General features: G+C 34.2%; 2 protein-coding genes across 2 annotated transcripts; one reads left to right on the top strand and one right to left on the bottom strand.

The window, feature by feature from the left end:
* Positions 1-687: 687 nt before the first annotated feature.
* LOC115967390 (guanine nucleotide-binding protein subunit beta-2) lies at positions 688-5,329 on the top strand. Its single transcript, XM_031086473.1, has 6 exons — positions 688-1,073; positions 1,196-1,290; positions 2,092-2,516; positions 3,301-3,658; positions 3,990-4,103; positions 4,960-5,329. Exons 1-6 carry the CDS (start codon positions 968-970, stop codon positions 4,993-4,995), a joined length of 1,134 nt encoding a protein of 377 aa, XP_030942333.1. The 5' UTR covers positions 688-967; the 3' UTR covers positions 4,996-5,329.
* A 4,257-nt stretch (positions 5,330-9,586) lies between these two features.
* LOC115967790 (coatomer subunit gamma) lies at positions 9,587-17,188 on the bottom strand. Its single transcript, XM_031086933.1, has 18 exons — positions 17,031-17,188; positions 16,446-16,543; positions 16,295-16,345; positions 15,926-16,039; positions 15,626-15,826; positions 15,319-15,420; positions 14,828-14,935; positions 14,508-14,738; positions 13,779-14,029; positions 13,442-13,613; positions 13,186-13,341; positions 13,052-13,102; positions 12,658-12,798; positions 12,387-12,584; positions 12,162-12,293; positions 11,902-12,075; positions 11,186-11,425; positions 9,587-10,007 (listed from the first exon to the last, which is right to left on the bottom strand). The coding sequence occupies exons 1-18, from the start codon at positions 17,074-17,076 to the stop codon at positions 9,813-9,815; spliced, it is 2,661 nt and encodes an 886-aa protein (XP_030942793.1). The 5' UTR covers positions 17,077-17,188; the 3' UTR covers positions 9,587-9,812.
* Positions 17,189-18,995: the final 1,807 nt, after the last annotated feature.

The raw sequence follows: 18,995 nt of genomic DNA, 5'->3' as shown, positions 1-18,995 counted from the left end.
CCCACAAATCTCTTTTTTCAACAAAACTTTCATTAAAAATGAGTCTCATAGTACCATTTACACATTTAAAAATTATTTTACTACAATATTTTTAATTTTCAGTGATAAACAATATCCAAACAGACTCTAAGTCTATATTTAATAAATAAAAAAAGAAAAATGACTATGTAAAAATTATTTTTTTTTTTTTGAGAAGGAAATGTAAAAAGTACTTATTTAGTTATTCGTAATTGACCATTTCAAAAAAGAAAAGGTGACAATAGAATTGCGACAGGAGAAAAGTGGTGGTCACAATCCGAGTTATACATAGAGTCCGAATGCTATCTAAAATGTAGAAAAACGATATATTTATAATATTTTCACAATATTTTTACAACAAATTCTAAGTAGTTGTTTTTGTTGGGGACAAAAAAGTAATCTTAGTGTTAGGTTCAAATTTAAACTAATAACAACTAACCACTTGTAATTTGTTGTGAAAATATTGTAAAAATAGTGTAGACTAGCATCTCTTATAAAATCAATATTAAATTCGAATGGTCAAATGTAATACCAAAGTGGGACCCAGGTGACACGGTGTCAAGCACCCAACTCATCTAGGCTGTGCGACACGTGGAAGGATGTGGACCCGGCGGCGTCAGTCAATTCAGTCCTACACATTACTCATCACCTCACCATCTCCTCTGAGAATTTTGATCAGATTCTCTCTCTCTCTCTCTCTTAAGCAGGAGAGGAGCCCCCACAGGCCACAGCTCTCTTCACCTTTCACAAACAAAAGCCCCAAAATTTTGTTTTTTTGTTTTTTTATATTATATTCTCTTTACTAATCTCTTACACGCAGTTCCTCTCTCATACCCAAATCGAAACCCTAAAGCCCATTCCATTCCTAAACATTCAAACAAAAATGGTCGTTTTTAGTTAGTTAAGAAGTTAGTTAATTGTGGGTGGTGGTGGTGGTGGTGGGAGAAGAATGTCGGTTGCGGAGCTCAAAGAGCGCCACGCGGCGGCCACGGAGACTGTTAACACTCTCAGAGAGCGGCTTAAACAGAGACGCCGTTCGCTGCTCGACACGGACGGTGTGCCCAAATTTCTGTGCTCCTCTTTTTTTTTTATAATCTTTGCAATGTTTTTTGGTTTGTGTGTATTTTTTTTTTGTGTTTCTTAGATCTGGTTGGCTTTTGTGTGGAATTTTGTACAGTTGCCGGGTACGCTAGGTCGCAGAATCGGACTCCGGTCACTTTCGGACCAACGGATCTGGTTTGCTGTAGAACACTTCAGGGTCATACAGGCAAGGTATACGTATAAATCTTTGTGTTTGATTGTTTTGGGTTAGGCTGTATTAGTTGTATAATTGTATTGCTGGAAATGGTAATTAAATTACTAGGATTAGTTTGGGATTTTCAAATTAGGGGATTGTGCAGGAAGTTGAGGATGAAGTGAGTGAATGTTATTGAAATTGAATATATATGGGAAGTGGGTGTTTCTTACTTGTTCAAAAAGGAAATTTTTTATTTTATTTTATTTTTGTTGTTGTTGTTGTTTTAGTGTGTTATGTAGGCACCCGATGGGTCTTGAACCCACGATCACGCCCTCCACCTAAGCCTTATAAGGGACGGAGATGCTAGTTGAGCTAGAGCTTATTGGCAATAAGGAAATTGTTATTGTAAAATGAAGACATTAGAAAGCCCCCGTAAGCGCCAAGAGCCTTGTAGCTCAACTAGCATATCCTAGTGTTTCCCATGAAGACATCCAAGTCCAAATCTCCCCTCGCCCCATTATATATATCTAAATATTAAAAAAAAAAAAGAAAAGAAAAGAAAAAGAAGGCTGGGCTCAACTTTATTAGTTGGTTTCTTGGCAACCCAGGAAAATTTGTTTTTCTTTTTATGATTAGTTAAACATTTCTGCTATTGGCTTGTAGTTTATATGACTGTTTCTCTAGTTTCTAATTACCGCTAACAATGTTTAGTAACCGGTGCCTATTTCCAGCTGAGAACCACGTGTTTGGAAACGTATTTTATTACTATCATAGTGATGCCACTTCACAAAGATGGTGATAAGCGGGATTTATAATTATTCGTAAAATATTTGCAGGTGTATTCATTGGATTGGACTCCTGAAAGGAACCGACTTGTTAGTGCGTCTCAAGATGGCCGATTGATAGTGTGGAATGCTTTAACAAGCCAGAAGACTCATGCCATAAAGCTTCCTTGTGCATGGGTCATGACTTGTGCCTTTTCACCAACAGGCCAGTCTGTTGCCTGCGGTGGTCTTGATAGTGTATGCTCCATCTTCAACCTGAATTCCGCCACTGACAAGGATGGGAATTTACCAGTTTCAAGAATGCTTAGTGGGCATAAGGGCTATGTTTCGTCCTGTCAATATGTTCCGGATGAGGATACTCACCTGATCACCAGTTCTGGTGATCAAACATGTGTTTTGTGGGATATCACTACAGGCCTCAGAACTTCTGTTTTTGGAGGTGAATTTCAGTCTGGTCACACTGCAGATGTACTAAGGTATAGGAGGTTTTGAAACTGCTGTCCTAAATTTTATTATCATAATTTTATAGGAGATCATATTCAATGCCCCCCCCCCCCCTCTTTTTTTGAAGCTTTGAAAGTTGAAGCGTCTGCAAAAGTAGCAAATAAATATTATCATAATTGCTCTGTAAATTGGACTCAAGAAGAATTTGTTTCTAATAAAGGAACTTGCTTGACTACATGTATTCTTTGCCATGAGGCTTGTGGCTCAATAACATTACTCAATTGCCCCATTCTGCCTCATGGAGACAACCTGGTTCAAATCCCCCCTCCCCAATTGTGTATGCGCCCATTTAGTGCTTGTGAAGATAGGCAACCAGAACTTTCAGAATCTTAATGGGAGGCTAGGGTCATTTACTCTGTAATTTTTTACCTGGAATTTTATTTTTTATATCTATTAGTGAATACCTGTGTAGCTAATTAATTGATAGTCCATATGTCCTCTAGATTTCCTAATTGCACTCGAGATTCTTCCCCTTATCTTTTGCATCCGTATTTTTATGTTTTGTTTAAGTGATGTTAAGGTTAGTGGACTTAAATATGTTATTATTCAAAACTTGCTAGTGGTCTTTAGACCAAATGGAACTGTTGCCCCACATGCATAGGTGGTGGAGAGGGGGTTAGATCCATTATGAGTGCGAGTGCTACCTAGCAAAAAAAAAAAAAAAAAAGAGAAGAAAAGAGTGTGTGAATACTGAGTTGTATCATTGTATACGTTCAAGGCTTTATTTAACTTTGTTATTGTTTTGCATTCTTTCAGTGTCTCAATTAATGGAACAAATTCAAGATTGTTCGTCTCTGGTTCCTGTGATGGGACTGCTCGTTTGTGGGACACTCGTGTTGCAAGTCGAGCAGTGAAGACGTTTCATGGACACGAGGGAGATGTTAATACTGTGAAGTTCTTTCCAGATGGAAATAGATTTGGGACTGGTTCAGATGATGGAACTTGCAGGTTATTTGATATCAGAACTGGGCACCAACTCCAAGTATACTATCAGCAGCATGGCGATAATGATGTCCCACATGTGACCTCCATTGCATTCTCTATATCAGGAAGACTTCTCTTTGCTGGGTACTCAAATGGCGATTGCTATGTGTGGGACACTTTATTGGCAAAGGTATTTTGTGCATACTTTTTTGTAATTCTTTTAGGCTATAGAGTGCTTATAATTGTGAGCATGAAGTAGCCTATTTTATCAATAAATTTTATTACTTATATAAAAAAGGGTACTTCTGTAGCTCAATGTCAATTAGAATGTGCTTATATTTCCACCATGGGCTAGTTTGATTATTCAGAACTTCTAAGAATGAAGCATCTAATTTGCAAGTTTAGCCTCTGTGCAGAAAGGAAAAAAAATGTATAGAGGGGTTATGAGAATGTGAAATCAAGTGGATCATTTGCAGGGCTCATTAATAATTGAATTGCTCTAACTACTCGCTTTGTGGCAGGTCGTCTTGAACTTGGGATCTCTCCAAAATTCACATGAGGGCCGGATTAGCTGTTTGGGTTTGTCAGCTGATGGAAGTGCGTTATGTACAGGAAGTTGGGATTCAAACCTAAAGGTTAGTCTGTGTTTAGACTTGGATATGTTACCTCACTTAGGCTCCATGATGCATGAGACAGATTATCACCGGCTATAGATTTCCTGGATGTAGTTCATGTGCTAAACTAAATAAGTTTTCTTGCCTGCTAAAGTTTTACATATACTTCCATTTTCAATTTCAACAGATGGTTCAATACTTCTTTTTTCAGTTTCTGTATCTAAATTGTGAACCCATAAAAATATTTGAAAGAAAAATGTATAGAATAAAAATTTGACATGGCAACTTGGAGAGAGCTTGGACATGCAAAGAAAAATCTATGTATGGTTACACATGAAATTAAGTCTATTAGTAACTTCCACAAATGATTTTTTTTAATTTAATTTAAATATTATTACTAATTTATAATATGTGGCAGCAAAACTCCTGAGCATGGTTATCTGAACCTTTTTTTGTCTCTTAGGAGGAAGTGACTGAATCTTATTATAGTACCTAGTTTTGTGGTGGTACTTTGTCAAATTATTGTCAGATTTCATAAGTATGCTATAATGTCGGCACATCTGGAATTAACACTGAATTATAATATTGAATATTAGAGAAAAAATTTGTTTCAAGGATTGATTGATCCAAGCGTTCTGTGTATGTCAGCTAAAATTTGTTATTACTAGTCATGTTGTAGCACTTCACAGGTAATTGTCTCATATTATTTTACTATTACCATGTAATATAGTTCTCTCTTTTAGGCGGTCGTTTTCGTGTTTTTCTTTCTTTTATCGGGGAATATGTGCATTTCAGTTAGCATAATGAGCATTGTTTTAACTACTTATACTGATCTGTCTTTTAGTCTTTCTGATCTTTTTTTCTTTCTGTATGCCAGATATGGGCTTTTGGAGGGCATAGGAAGGTAATCTGATGTATTGAAGGAGAAAAATCTAACTTCTGAGTTTCTCTTTCCTGGGTCCACAGTTCTCATTTTCTTCTCATACCATTGTATCCTGGTCCTGGTAAAATGTTTGAGTCTACTATTTTACTAGGGTTTGAGAAACCATAATCCTGTAATGTTTGTTGTAATTTAGAAAAACAATCTGTCGAGAAAGAAAAATTATTCGGTTGAGAACTTGAGCTGGAGGGACCAGTATTTTTTATCTGCATGCTGCGTATGTCTCTGATCGTTGTTTGCCCTCCTATTCACCGATCAATGCGGCACCCTATATATATATATATATTCAATCTTTAAATTTTTCTCTCTCTTAGGGTTCTTGGCAACAAAGTATGAAATATTGGCTCCAATTGTGGCATTTTGAAAAGTGAAAACCCTTCATGTGTATGTACGTTTCATGGGCAATTCCAAAAATGGCGAAAAACCATTTTTTGTTTCCAACAGCAGGAATTGAACATGTCTGAGCATGAAACATTCCTTTCTATGAGTACTATAATGATTGACAATCCTCAGCATACTGAGTTAGTCCCCTCATGTAAACCAGCATCATGAACTGGACTGGGCTGTACCCAAAAGGGAATTTGGTAGGAATGTCTAGCCCTCTAAAGCTTAGTTTAACGTAGGAACTATAAGCCGAATCCTACCTACCGATGGGAAGAGTGCAGGTTCAAACTCGGGGCTCAAATTCCCTTGGAAACGATTTGTAGCAAAAAAACAACGCCGTACCCAACCAGTGTAAGTACAATACAATCAGAATTGAATGCCCAATACAACCATTTGCCATGCATAGGAGTTGTTACAGTTATTGGGTGAATTATAAATCATTTGCAAAAGGTTAGTGGTACAATGCTAAACAAAAGGTATATCAAGTATGAACCTAAATCCATATATATAATTATATCATAGGAGTTGTTTGGGTTTTGTTGTCTTTGGTGGTGGCTGATTTGGCTGGTTTGGTGGTGTCTTGGCTGATTTGGTTTGACTGTTGGTGGCTGCGTGTGGTGGTGGCAGCTGGGTCACTTGGTTGGTCACTTGGTTGTTATTAATGGTGGTGGTACAACCTAGAGAAAGATAGAGAGACAGGGCACAATGCAGAGAGGGAATAAAATATGTATTAATATGGAGTGACAACGAACATCGTGTCAAAACCATATTAAAAGAACCATAATTCAAAATTTCAAATACATTTTAAAAGAATCTTCTCTAACGTAACAAAACCATATTTTATCCAAATAATAATAATAATAAAAAAACCATAAAATTAAAAATTAGAATGTGTTATGCCTATTCATTATAGTGAATTCGTCTTTCATTATTATACATTTTTCTCTTTCTATATCTATCATATCTAACTTCTTTTATATTGCTTTCATAGAACTACTATTATCTTCTCTTTCTATTCTTTCTATCTCTTTTCTTATTGTTCTTTTCTTTATTATACATTTTTCTCTTTCTATATCTATCATATCATCTTTTTCTTGTACTATGTGCATATATTGTTTCTTTTCTGTCAAAGTTGTTTTTAGTACCCTTAAGTCATTTTTCTTATCATCTTTTATATATGTCATGTTTATAAGTATGTCAGTACTTATTAAGCTACTCTTTTATCTATTATGCCAATTATCTATCATGGTTTTTACGGAAGATGATTTATGATGGGGTTCAAAGTCTCTTTCTTTTTCTAGAGATGATTTTAAAGACTTCATCTTTTCTCAGTATTTTTAGAGAATCAGTTGGAACAACAGTTCAATATTTTAAGAGAATCCTAGCACTAACTGCAACAACCACAACAATTTGGCTGAAAGATACCACTTGAGAGTTTAAATTAAAATTTCTTGCACAAAAGGTGTCCATTTGACAGAATTTTTGTACCGCCTCTTCAAGATGTAAACTTTCCAGGCCTCTAGTGTATTATTGTCAAGTAAATGGCAAAAGCTCTTCAATATGTAAAATTTCCAGCCTCCAAGCATATCGCTGTCAAGTAAATGGCAAAAACGGCCAAGAATAGCGAGTATGAACAATATTAAGATACAACATTGTTGACTGAGTTCGTTCTACATCAAATATGAGTATAAACCATCAATGAACATTAAGAGTATAAACCATCAATGAACATTTAGTGTAGAACCAAAATTTTATAATAAAAAAACACTACAGTAGAGAGAGAGAAACATGTCATTGAGCACTAAATTATATATGCAGACAACAAAAAATAAAAAACAAGAGAATAAAATGTTATTGTTCCTGCTCTTTGATTCTCTCTGATTCAACCAACTCTTGTAGCATAGTTGTATAAATTTTTTTATTAACTTTTATTCACACCTCTCTCCTTCTCCTTCATTTATTCTCTAAACATTCTCTCTCTTGAGTAGTTTATAATATTTTATTAAGTTGTATGTAAAAATAAGAATGAGGATGTTGAGTGTATTATTAAATAAGTTGGTAAAATAGATAAAATAATATTTTAGAGTGTAAAATAAGTATATTTTTACAAACCCAAATATGAATGCTCTAACTCCATAGATTTTTTATTGATGAAAAATTAAACTCCGTTAATATTTTCCATTAAAACCTAATAGATTTAATGCCTATTTAGAAGCAGCTTATTTAGCTTTTTAATGAAAGTGTACTAAAATATACTTGTATAGTTGTACTTTGAAAAAATTTAGAAAAAGTGGGCTTTAAAAGATAAAAGTTAAAAGCTGAGCTTAGCATGTGCACGTTACTCGAATAAACTCGTGATACTAGTTTAAAATATGTAAAATAGTTCCTTAAAAAAAAAAAAAAAAAAGAAGTAAAATAGGGGTACTAGCTACTGCACCGTTTTTTTTAAAAAAAAAAAAAAAAAAATTATGAGAGCTACTTCACCGATTCTAATCCAACAACTCAGACTCAGCTGATGTGAAAATAGTGTGCACAAGTACAACAAAACTCTTCTCTAGATTCACAGTTTAAAACCGAACTAAAATCTTTTCATCTGGCTTTTTAAATATATATATATATATATATTTATAATAGTGTTACAATTTTCCATTCATTTCAATTTGAGGTTTACACATTTTCTCATTAATATTACGAATTTAGAACTACTAATACAATTAAGAGTGTCATGAGGCTATCTTCAAAAACTGAACAAATATTACACGTTTATTTTGTAGCAAAAAAAAAAAAAAAAAAAAACCTGTGTTTTTATTTTATATATATATATAATTTTTATTTTGAGGATCTAATTTATAAGTGAATAAAGTAATTTGAAAATCAACAAGAGAATGGTCCTATTTTTTTGGCAATGTTTATACACAGCAAATTGTAGCTATTAACAAAAATAGAAGCAAAAATAAAATAAAAATAAAAATTGATTAAGGATGTTAATTAACAAACCCAGCTGTCAAAATAAGAACTTGACAAATCTAAATCGAAGGAAAGTACAAATCTAATTGGATCTTATTTTCCTTATTGGCATTTGAAAGTTTGGAACTTTGTGTGTTTAGCGGATGAATGAAGAAAATAGGGGATGCACAATCATGAGCCACAATTCCTTGTTCCTTTTTTTTTTTTCCCAAGAAATAAAACCCATTGCCTCCAACTCTCAAAGCAAATCCCAAAAATGAATTTAATTTGCTAAATCAATAGCTAAAAACCAAACCCAAGATCTCTAGTATAATAGAACAAAGTTTATGTTTAAATAAATTGTTAAAACAACATTCAGAAACCAAAATCTATAGGACAGATTTAAGGAAAATGAATGAAGAATGTGTGTGTGAGATTTAGAGGACCAGAGTGAAGCAGAGAAATCCAAGGGAATCACCCTTCTACGGATGCAAGACCCAAAGACAAAGATGAGATTTCTAGTCTTTTAAGGTGAGTGCGTGCATGTGTAGAGTAATAAGAGTTAACCAGTTATGGTGCAACTCAGAAGGAGCGTTGATCCTCTTTAGTGTGGTTTGACTTGATAGAGACTAGTGACTAGTCATTAGAATGGGTCTCAGCGATTTGGTTTTTTTTTTGTTTTTTTACAAGTTTGCCACTGTAAAACAATTCTTATAGCTTGAAAAATTATGAAATGTATTTTCAATTTCCACAAATTTAACTTAATTTTTTGAGTAATAAGTTATAAGAACTGAGAACAAAAACTAAACCAAACAAATAAACTTAAGGTGGGGACATAATTTGGAAATTGACTGATGGTTTTAGCTAAACCAAACCTAGCCTAATTCTCCGCGCGCCAGATTTACCATTCAAGTGCTCATGCACCTCGTATTCTTTCTTGTTTTTAACTTGGTCAGAAGGTTTCATAAGTAATCATAGTCAAAGGGTTACTCTCGTGCAACAGTAAATTTAAATTTAGTTAGAATATGTTTGAAAACAACTTATTTAGTTGCAATTAAATTTTTTTTGACGAAAGTATTGTAAATAAAGCTAAGAAATAGCTGAAATAGTACAATGAGATTTATGAATAGTATTCAAAAGTGTAATAAAATCCATAAATAATAGTAAAAATAAACTAAATAATAAAAAAAACTGATTTTTTAAGTTAATGCCAAACGCAACCTTCGTACGGCTATGATTATAGCTAATATGATTATGGAAATAACACCAATAACATAAAGGGTTTAAAGATCTAAGATTATCCTGCAAAAATTTACGGAAAACCTTGCACTTTAGAAGTATGTTGTTACAAGCAGCCGCTCTAGCTGCAGGCAAAATAATTTGAATTTTCAGTAAACAAAAAGAAAAAGAAAAAGAAAAAGGGCAAGTTATTTGAATATAAACAAAATTTGTAAAATATTCTAGCCGCTAGCCACAATCTCGTGAATGGCATCACTGACACCTTCATCCTCAGATCTGACTGCCAATTTCATTGCCACATCCTTTGGACCATCAACCCCAAAGGAGATTCGCGCAAGCACCTTCACATTGCCTATATAAACACCAGATAAGAGGCAAGAGTGTGATCTCGAATTGTTTGGGACTGCCTCTGTGCCCTGAACAACACAATCAATAAATAAATAAATGGGAGATTAATTACATCAGCTTCTTCGGGAAAAAATTGCAGTTAGACAAATTGCAGTACACAATTTTCTTTCTTAGAACAACCGCATCAGCTCTTCTAAAAGATTCCGTCTATTTTACACAAAAAACCTACATTTTCTATTTTACACCATTATTTTTACAAAACACCCACATCAGTTCATCTATTATACACTAAATTTTATATAAATAATATTTTTATGAGTTGAAGAGAGAGAAAGTGGAAGAGAGAATGTGAGAGGAGATAAATAATACTAAAATAATGTATAGAAGATACAGTAACCGTGTATATATGCACGGTTACTGTAGCAATTGTGCATTTATGCATATACACGGTTACTGTAGCACTTGTACATTTATGCATAATTTTACACCCACTGATGTGGGTGTTATTTGGGCCAAAACGTGTAAAATAAGCTACTTTTTGTATTTTGCAAGACTTTGCAAGAGCTGATGTGGTTGCTCAAAAAGGAACTGACTTACACCCCAATGGACAGCAGAGGAAACAAAAGGGAGATATGAAACTAAAGCCTCAGCTTGTCATGATGTGGCCAGCCATGGTGGTGAAGTTAAGCATTGCCATAATATAAAGTACTCAGAAAACTTAAGAGACACTACTTAACACTGGAGGACCATTAAAACATATCCAAATTCTAAACATGTCATGGCCAACATATCTGGTAGATGTTCTTTAACAAACCAGATGCAATTTTGGGAGCACTTTGTGGAGAGGAAAGGAAGGGATGGAAATGGAAGACCCTGTTGTTCCCCTGTTCCATTCCGTTTCACTATATGCATTCTAGGGTTTTCTACCCATGTTTCCCTCATTAATTGAGCGGAAGTTACATTTTTTGTCCCCTATTTCAATTAAAACAGAAATAAAAATTGTAAAATTTTATAGTTCTTTCCTTTCCATTCTTTCTTTTATAAACTTCCTACAATCTTTCATTTCTTTTGTTTATGAACTCCCAAACATGGTGTTAATTATTATCTCATATTTTTTGTGCCACCATAGAAAAGCTCATATCATCAGCTAATCCCATAACAATGACTATGAGATTGTTATAACTCTGACATGTTCCATTATGAGCAAATGATAATGCGAAGTATAAAATCCCAACTATTTACATACCTCACAGGGCTGCATGCCAAGAAGGTTGATCACAGCACTTACAGCTTCAGCCAAGCTCTCCCTTGGGCCAAGGCCATATTCATCTACCCGCTCAAAGTCATCACCCATGCTTTCCCATGCATTTCTGAAATTGGAGACCCCCACTTTCAACATGTAATCAGCTGCTACAACCTCCAGGTCCTCTAGCTGGTATTCATCTTCAACACCATCATCCTCTGTCTCACCAGTGGTTGGATCAACCTAATAGTATTGCCAAATGCATAAGTTAATAAAACAGCTATGATATGTTAATGATTGATATAAATTTTCCATATCCCATCCTTCAAACACGCTATAAACTTTCTGCTCTCATTTTGATCATGATAAATTAAAGAATCTATGGATGGAAACAACCTCAGATACTGCACAAGGTGTTGTTTTAACCAAACAAAGTAGGATACTAAGACTAAAGATCTACAGCTATCAACAACCACTAGAAAATAAGCTTCTTGAGTCTTCACAAAGCAAAATTTATGAGATCATTTTCTATGTTTTTGATTAAATGAAATTAGCACATAAAGCCCATAAATTCTACAAGGAAAGAAAATAAAACCAATATGATGTTACTAGATAATAAATATCAGACTTAATTTTAGAGGCAGCAATAATATTTTTTAAAGCAACAAGAGGGGGAGAGAGATGCCAAGCATTTTCATGAGTAATGGGAGTACTTGTACCTCTTTAACAATGAATTTCAACATATTTGAAAATTTGCCCACAGCTGGGACTCCCTCTGGCTTCTCAAATGCCACGAAGGTCTGTCCAGGTGTATCATATGGCAGAGATCTAATAGGCTTGGATAAAACTTCAGCGAATTCCTCTGCTTCCGAAGAATCCACGATGACAGTCACCTGATAGGAAGATGAATACCAGATAAGATGGGATTCCCAAATAGAATTAATAACATTAAGTTCTGCTTTCAATAAAATAGTAATACATTTTCTAGTAGTTGATCAGGAATAGTATTTGTGCAGTTGTATTGGAACACCACATTGCTATCAAAGATATGCTTCACGGCATTCACAGAGTATTCTGTTTCTGCTTCAGTCAGCTCAACAGGTGCAGAAGACTGGTACAAACAAGAAACACAAATAATCCCAAATCAGAAACTCCGAAACATAAGTAGTAAAGAACTGATAAAAAGAAAACGTGGTCATAGTACCTTAAAAAGCTTCCCAAAGTTTGCAAACTCAGGAATAGAGGAGAGCAGCTTTTCATAAGCATCCACAGTGGATACAGGTGCAGCTGGTGGAGCACCCAATCCAGTAGGCTTTTTACCTGGAGCTTTCTTCTCTGCTAGTGGTTGAGACTTGATCTCCTTGGGTACAGAGTTAATGTCAAAAGGTTCTTCTGAAGGCTCCTGTACCCATTTTAAACACATTAGATAATGATCTTATCAGCACATAAGTAAAAAGAAACTGGAGAACACATACATAAGTTTTCAAACTTGTCTCCAAATTGGCCAGTGGGAGATCCAGTGACCCAAAGAGGAAGTCCTTAACATCTTTGTCAGTTTCAACAACTGAACCATCACCTCCAAGGGTATTAATATAAAGTGTTGCTCTATCACGAACCTGTGGAAATGTCAGCATATATAGCCATTTGATATAATCTAAAGGACACAAGTTCTGATAGGTTCAATATTATACAAAACAAGAACAAAAATAACAGAAAATCTTATTTGATAAGTTAAAAAAGGACATGAACAGATGCAAAAACAATACAAAAATTTTACAAACTAAAAATACAAAGGAACAAAGTATGCCACATGCTGGAGAGAAAAAAAAACATAGAAAAACCTAAGAAATTGAGCCATTATAAACTCACCTCGTCATCACTGTCAAATAGGCATCGTCTCAACAGAACAAATATGCGGGGCTGAAAAGGAATATGTCAAGCATACATCACTAACAGTCCAACCAATACAAGTCATTTATGAGCAAAAGTCAGGTAAGTAATACCTTCAATGAATCAACCAGAGCACCAAACTTTGCCAATGTGCTCACAGCACTGGCCCGAACTGTTGCATTTTCAAGATGTACTCGATTGTAAATGTACCGTATATATTTGCTGGGATCTGAAGTTTTTGGCCCTTCAATCCCCAGAAAATGGAGAATCTAATAACATTCAGATCAAATGAAATTTAATTGAGGTTAGATGAGAGAAGAATAGCCAAGGGCTCATTGTGTAGCAAATGATAATGAAGTACAATGCCACCTGTGTGGAAAGATAGGTGAATTCACAATCTTCAATGAACTCGCAGAGATGAAGCAACCCACTCTCTTTTGCATCAGGAATATCTCTTATGAGGATCACAATTGAATCCACGATTGCTTTTTTGTACTCAAATCCTCCTTCCTCTCTGAGGATATTGCTTAGGAAGTTCATCCTTAGAGAGAGAGAGAGAGAGAGAGAGAGAGAGAGAGAGAGATCAGATAACATGAGTCTAGATTACTGAAGAAAAAGTACTCAACAATATGTCCAAATAACAGGTGCATCAAATAAAACCTAAATTTCTAAAAAAGTAACATAAAGCATGTAATCTATCACTCACAGAGATCTGTACTTCAATGGAAACTTCAAACACAACGATCTTATGGCTTCCACTACAACAATTTTGAACTCATCGGCAATATCTGACATAAAATTTGTTATTTGCTTCATGAGGCGGTCCACACTTGATTCATTTCCTGTCTTCAAAAGTGTGGTGATGGCAAGAGTGGCAATGCTTCGGTTCTGATCAGAAATTAAACTCTCCATATCAATGTTGCAGTTGGTGACAGCCATTGGATGTGTCATTGCCACCTACAATAATTTCAAAATTATATTAACATCTTTGGAAAAGGATACATCAAGTTAAACTCCACATAAATGGAATAACCATGATAAGATAAGCAATGGAGTTGAGATTTTAAAATAACGTAATTAAATATCTCTAGCTCAAAATAGACTTCCTCCTCCCACAAGATTGGGTGAAGAATGACATTGTGGTTTTAGGACCACTACGTGCATGTGTAACTTACCAAATAAAAAATAAAAAATGTGATTGCTTATCTCTTCAAGTTGATAATTATCAGTAGAACTTCATGTCTTTTTATTTATTTATTAAATTTTATGTAATCTACCCACAAAATTACACAAGAAAACAACATCCCTCCCAACGCAGCAACTTTTTTCCCCTTTTTTTTGGGTATTCATGTGACCAACAAAGACATTAGAAAAAAGGGGAAAATACTTAGAAGTGCAGATGAATAATTTATAGGAGCAGAGAAAAACAGCAAACCTTGTTCAAAGTGCGGACAGCAGCAAATCTCAACACTGGCTTGGAAGAGCTTAAAAAGAGTTGAAGAACAGTAATTGCTGGAGTCAATTCTCTACTTGTGACACCATTGAGCTCTGTGATTGCTCTGGCAGCCTCAAAAATCACCATTTCAGCCTTGTGGCGCAGGCAACCCTCAAGAAAATCATAAAAAGGACGGTCCCCTGTTTGTGTGCTGCCTGACTCACGGATAACCTGCACATGGAATATTTGATAAAGATGGGGGGAAAAAAACAAGAAGAAGAGATCCAAACATTGAAAAACATTAGAGAGCAGATATAAACCTGACTAGTATAACGAATTAAGAGACATTGGGCCAAAGGAGAGCGAACAGTTCCTCTTGTCAAGCTGGTAACCAACTTGCTTACAGCCAGTCGATCATTCTGCCTTATCTGCAAGTTTAAAATCCCGGGGTTATATAGCCCACAAACAACCATGAAAATTACATTTTACACTTGCACACATCTAATCTAGGCATGCAAAGACAAATAATTTATAACACCCAACCATTTATCAATCTTATTTTATTTTTTTATAAGTATTTATCTATCTTATTTTATTTCTTTAATAAATAAAAATATTAAAGGAAAAAAGGAGCAAATAAACAGGTACTATAAGATAGATGTCTCTTACAACCAACTGTTTACCTAATAAAGCAAGTAATTACTTTGATAACCATGTGATCAAATCACTAGACATTTGGTTTTAATCTACCAACAGACTCTACTATCTCAATACAACCCTGAACATAAATCAAAGCAATAATTCAGCATACCTGATGCAGCAAAGCCAGTGCATGAAACTGTACAAGGGCCGCCCTTGATTGAACAGCTTCCTGAACCTCATTACTCCACCTCTTCACAATCTCCGGGTTTGTCTGGCCAAAAGAAAAATGAGACAACAAATTTCTCTTGAACTGTATCCCTTATTGTGCGACATTTTCTTTATTACTATTTTTTTTAATTAGTAATGGAATTTGTTAATTAAAAAAAAAAAGGAACAATGTAGGATGAAAAAACATATGAAACTGACTACTAAGAACAATTCAATTATAACTACTTATTAAAAAATAATAATTATACCTGGAGCAAATGAATACCACTAACTAGGGCTGCACTTGCAACAACTGGATTCTTGTCAACAATTGCTTGTTTCAAGTAACGCTCAATCTGTGTTAGAAGGGTTCCATCCGTTATCCGACAAAGCACACGAATAGCATTTGCCCGGTACATGTCAGTCTTGCTATTCATGTCCTTCATGAGGGAGCTTGTCACAATAATAACCTTTTTACAATAAAAGAGATAAACCATTCGGTTACCACCTTAAACAAAAAAAGGGTATACATAAAAACCAAAATAAAACAAATCTCTAGAGAAAGTAACCTCATCTGCAGAAGGAGAGAGCTCCTTTATCATCAAATACACCATTCTCCTTAACCCTATATCTCTTGACTGGAAAAGTTTAGTAACAGCAAAGAAAACTTCTGTTGCTTCGACCTATAAATTTTGACCCAAAAAAAGACACATCATCAGGAAAGGATCAGCCATACAATCACATAATTCTGCACATTCAACCTAGCTCAAAGCCCAAAGGTTCAAGATCCATCTGGTGCATGTGCAATTATCAATAATAAATAAATTCACGTGCCAAAAATAATTCATTCATTAGAAAAATAGAACGAATCACAAATAACATGTTAAAGAAGCATTGATCTTCGAAGGAAATAAAAATGCCAAGGAAAAAAACACTACCTTTGTGAACGACTCTCCCTGATTCAATAGGTACAAAAGCTTTGTAATAACCTGAAAATGAAGCAACACAGCAAACATAAGGATCGTTTTCCCGAAAAACAAAATGCAGTGCAGCAATAGAATTCAGTCCGTGCGAAGCGAAAAAAAAAACCTGAGAGCATCTCCTAGGATCTAGCTGAGGGTCATTGAAAACCCTAGCTTCTTGTAACACAGCACCCTTCTCGATCCCGAGAAACGGAGAGTACTCCGCTGTAAATTAACACAACACACAATTAACACCAAAGTTTTCTCATTTGAGCTAGTAAATTTTCACAACAATTTAAACGGTTGAGATTGAATCGCACATAATAGAATCTAAAGCTATAAGATCTAAATTACTAAGCAAAGAGAAAATACTCAGATTTGATAAATTTTGACTAGAAACATTGTGATTTAAGCACAGCAAAAACTCTAAAACGAAACTAATCAGATCAACTAAGGTTGAACCAGATCAACATTAAATTACGCAATTAATAGCTAATCCTTTTCGAGTTTTGATCTCGAATATCGTAAAATTGATTCGTGATTTGAAATTGAAATAGCAATGAAGAAACGGATCTGGAAACCTAAATCACTGATCTAACAGATGCTATATAGGAAATTGAGAATTCAATTCAGTAGGCCGAAATGGGAAAACCAATTCTGAAAGCGAAAAAAGAGATGAGGGATTTTGAAGCATTGCGAAGAAATCAAATACCTTCGTCGTCACGATCATCGTCTTTCTTCACTAGTGGCTGAGCCATTTCTCTCTCTCTCTGCGAGTCTCAGAGCTCTGGTGTGTGAAGGCTTTGAAGAGGGCTCGAAGTCGAAAGTAAAGAATTCTGTGTGTGTGTGTGTATTGTGTAATACACAATGTTAAATTGGGCTTTTTTTGGAGTTAAAGCTCAGAATGTGTGAGCTAAGATCTGGTGCGGACGGAAATTGTTGTATTTGTAGTGGTGAAGATATTGCACGAATCGAAGTGCACCACGTCAAGAATGAGGAGGTATTGAATGTCTGAAGTGCCCCTATTTTTCAGTGAATTTACGTGGGATTCGATGGTTGATACCCTTTGCAAGATCCAACTACCGGGCGGGGGTGACAGAGGACTGTATTTCGGGTGTGAAATGTCTGTATTGCCAACACGTGATATATATCCTTTTCTTTCATTAATCAATTTCAATTCTGAAAATGTCTCTCATTTATAAAATAAAGAAAATAATATTTTGATTGTTGATGCTAGAAACTAAAGAGTAATGCTAGAAATACAAATTATTGATGTGGTAAGTAGTTATTAGTGTGCGTTTGAATACTGTTTATTTTACTGAAAACAATAAAAAAATATATTTCGATTACTATTCATCAATGAAATTACTGTGCATTTGCCTATTTGCACTGTTCATGGAATCCCATGAACAGTGCAAAAGGCACTAGACTTAAAAAAAAAAAAAAAAAAAAAGGCCAAAAATGCAACTTACTCTAAATGTAGTCGCAAATAGCCTTACCCAAACGGAGTTTTAGTAAATGAAAAAATAATGTTATTGGTGAGTTTAGATAACAACCAATAAGAAATTGATCATATTAACAATTTGTAAAAATGTTATAAAATAAGTTTTAGTTATAGCATTACTCAACTAAAAATTGGTAATTTTTTTTTTTCAAATCCAGGGAATAAATTGTATAAAATAGATAAATTTCCAATTTAATAACGTGGGAAATCTAACTTACCAAAAAAAAAAAGGTAAGAAACCTAATCCCGTTTATCAGAAATTTATGGGGAATTTTTTTTTAAAAGAACTATATTTAAAAATAAAAACTTTAGTCGGACCTTCTCTGTATTTGGGCTTGGGAAATAAATAATCTACTTACCATCGAACTGATCCAAACACACATCCCATAAAAAAAAAAAAAATAAATAAAAAATCTAAACACACATAAATATTGTTTGGTGAGCTCTAGTGCTCTAGTCCCATGAGTTCTTGAGCCAATTTGAAGGTATAGCTATATTTTTTTCATACATAGACTGGATAAATCATATTAAATTTAATAATGATTTTTTTTTAATAAATAAACTTCAAGTTATTGTAGAAGTAACTTTAGGATTGCATAAAAATCTTAAAATTAAAAGAAATCATTTTAAACATGCAATCAAACAAATAGTTGTAGTCTTTAAAATTAGGAAAAAAATTTCATTCCTAATCTTTCACACGAATTACTTTGGTTAATTGTGCAAATCAAAAATTTAGGGGAGAGGAGTGGGGGATTATAATTTGGGTGAACTACTATGATATTAAAAGGGTAATTTCCCCTAAAAATTATTAAGCCAATTCTTGTTGCCACTATAACTAATATTTATTAGCGTGTAACTTATGTATACACATAGATGCATTTTAAATTAAACACATTTTTTATCATAAAATATAAATTATTAGTCAAATTAATTATTTTAAAAAAAGTAAACATAATTAGTAACATGTTAAAATTTTTATCTAACTTTAATACTACTTATGATCATTTTTTTTTTCTTCTAATTTTTAATAAGATAGAACGTGCAATGGTCTTTGTTGTGTGGTAATATGTGATTGGTTTTTTTATTTATTTATTTATTTATTTATTTTTAAATTTTATAGTTCATCAATATTAGACTTTTAGGTGGCGTTTGGTATGGGGTAATCCACATTAC

This window comes from Quercus lobata, chromosome 11, assembly GCF_001633185.2.
Source record: "Quercus lobata isolate SW786 chromosome 11, ValleyOak3.0 Primary Assembly, whole genome shotgun sequence".
Taxonomy (NCBI): domain Eukaryota; kingdom Viridiplantae; phylum Streptophyta; class Magnoliopsida; order Fagales; family Fagaceae; genus Quercus; species Quercus lobata.
This window is presented reverse-complemented; position numbering and strand designations above follow the sequence as displayed.

Bases quoted from the DNA above. Each gene is read 5' to 3' on its own strand.
- LOC115967390 (XM_031086473.1), top strand. From the start codon at position 968: ATGTCGGTTGCGGAGCTCAAAGAGCGCCACGCGGCGGCCACGGAGACT. The intron at 1,074-1,195 runs GTGTGCCCAAAT...AATTTTGTACAG, and splicing joins TTCGCTGCTCGACACGGACG to TTGCCGGGTACGCTAGGTCG. The intron at 1,291-2,091 runs GTATACGTATAA...AAATATTTGCAG, and splicing joins TTCAGGGTCATACAGGCAAG to GTGTATTCATTGGATTGGAC.
- LOC115967790 (XM_031086933.1), bottom strand. From the start codon at position 17,076: ATGGCTCAGCCACTAGTGAAGAAAGACGATGATCGTGACGACGAAG. The intron at 16,544-17,030 runs GTATTTGATTTC...GTTAATTTACAG, and splicing joins CGATGATCGTGACGACGAAG to CGGAGTACTCTCCGTTTCTC. The intron at 15,421-15,625 runs GTATAATTATTA...TCTTTTGGCCAG, and splicing joins GTGGTATTCATTTGCTCCAG to ACAAACCCGGAGATTGTGAA.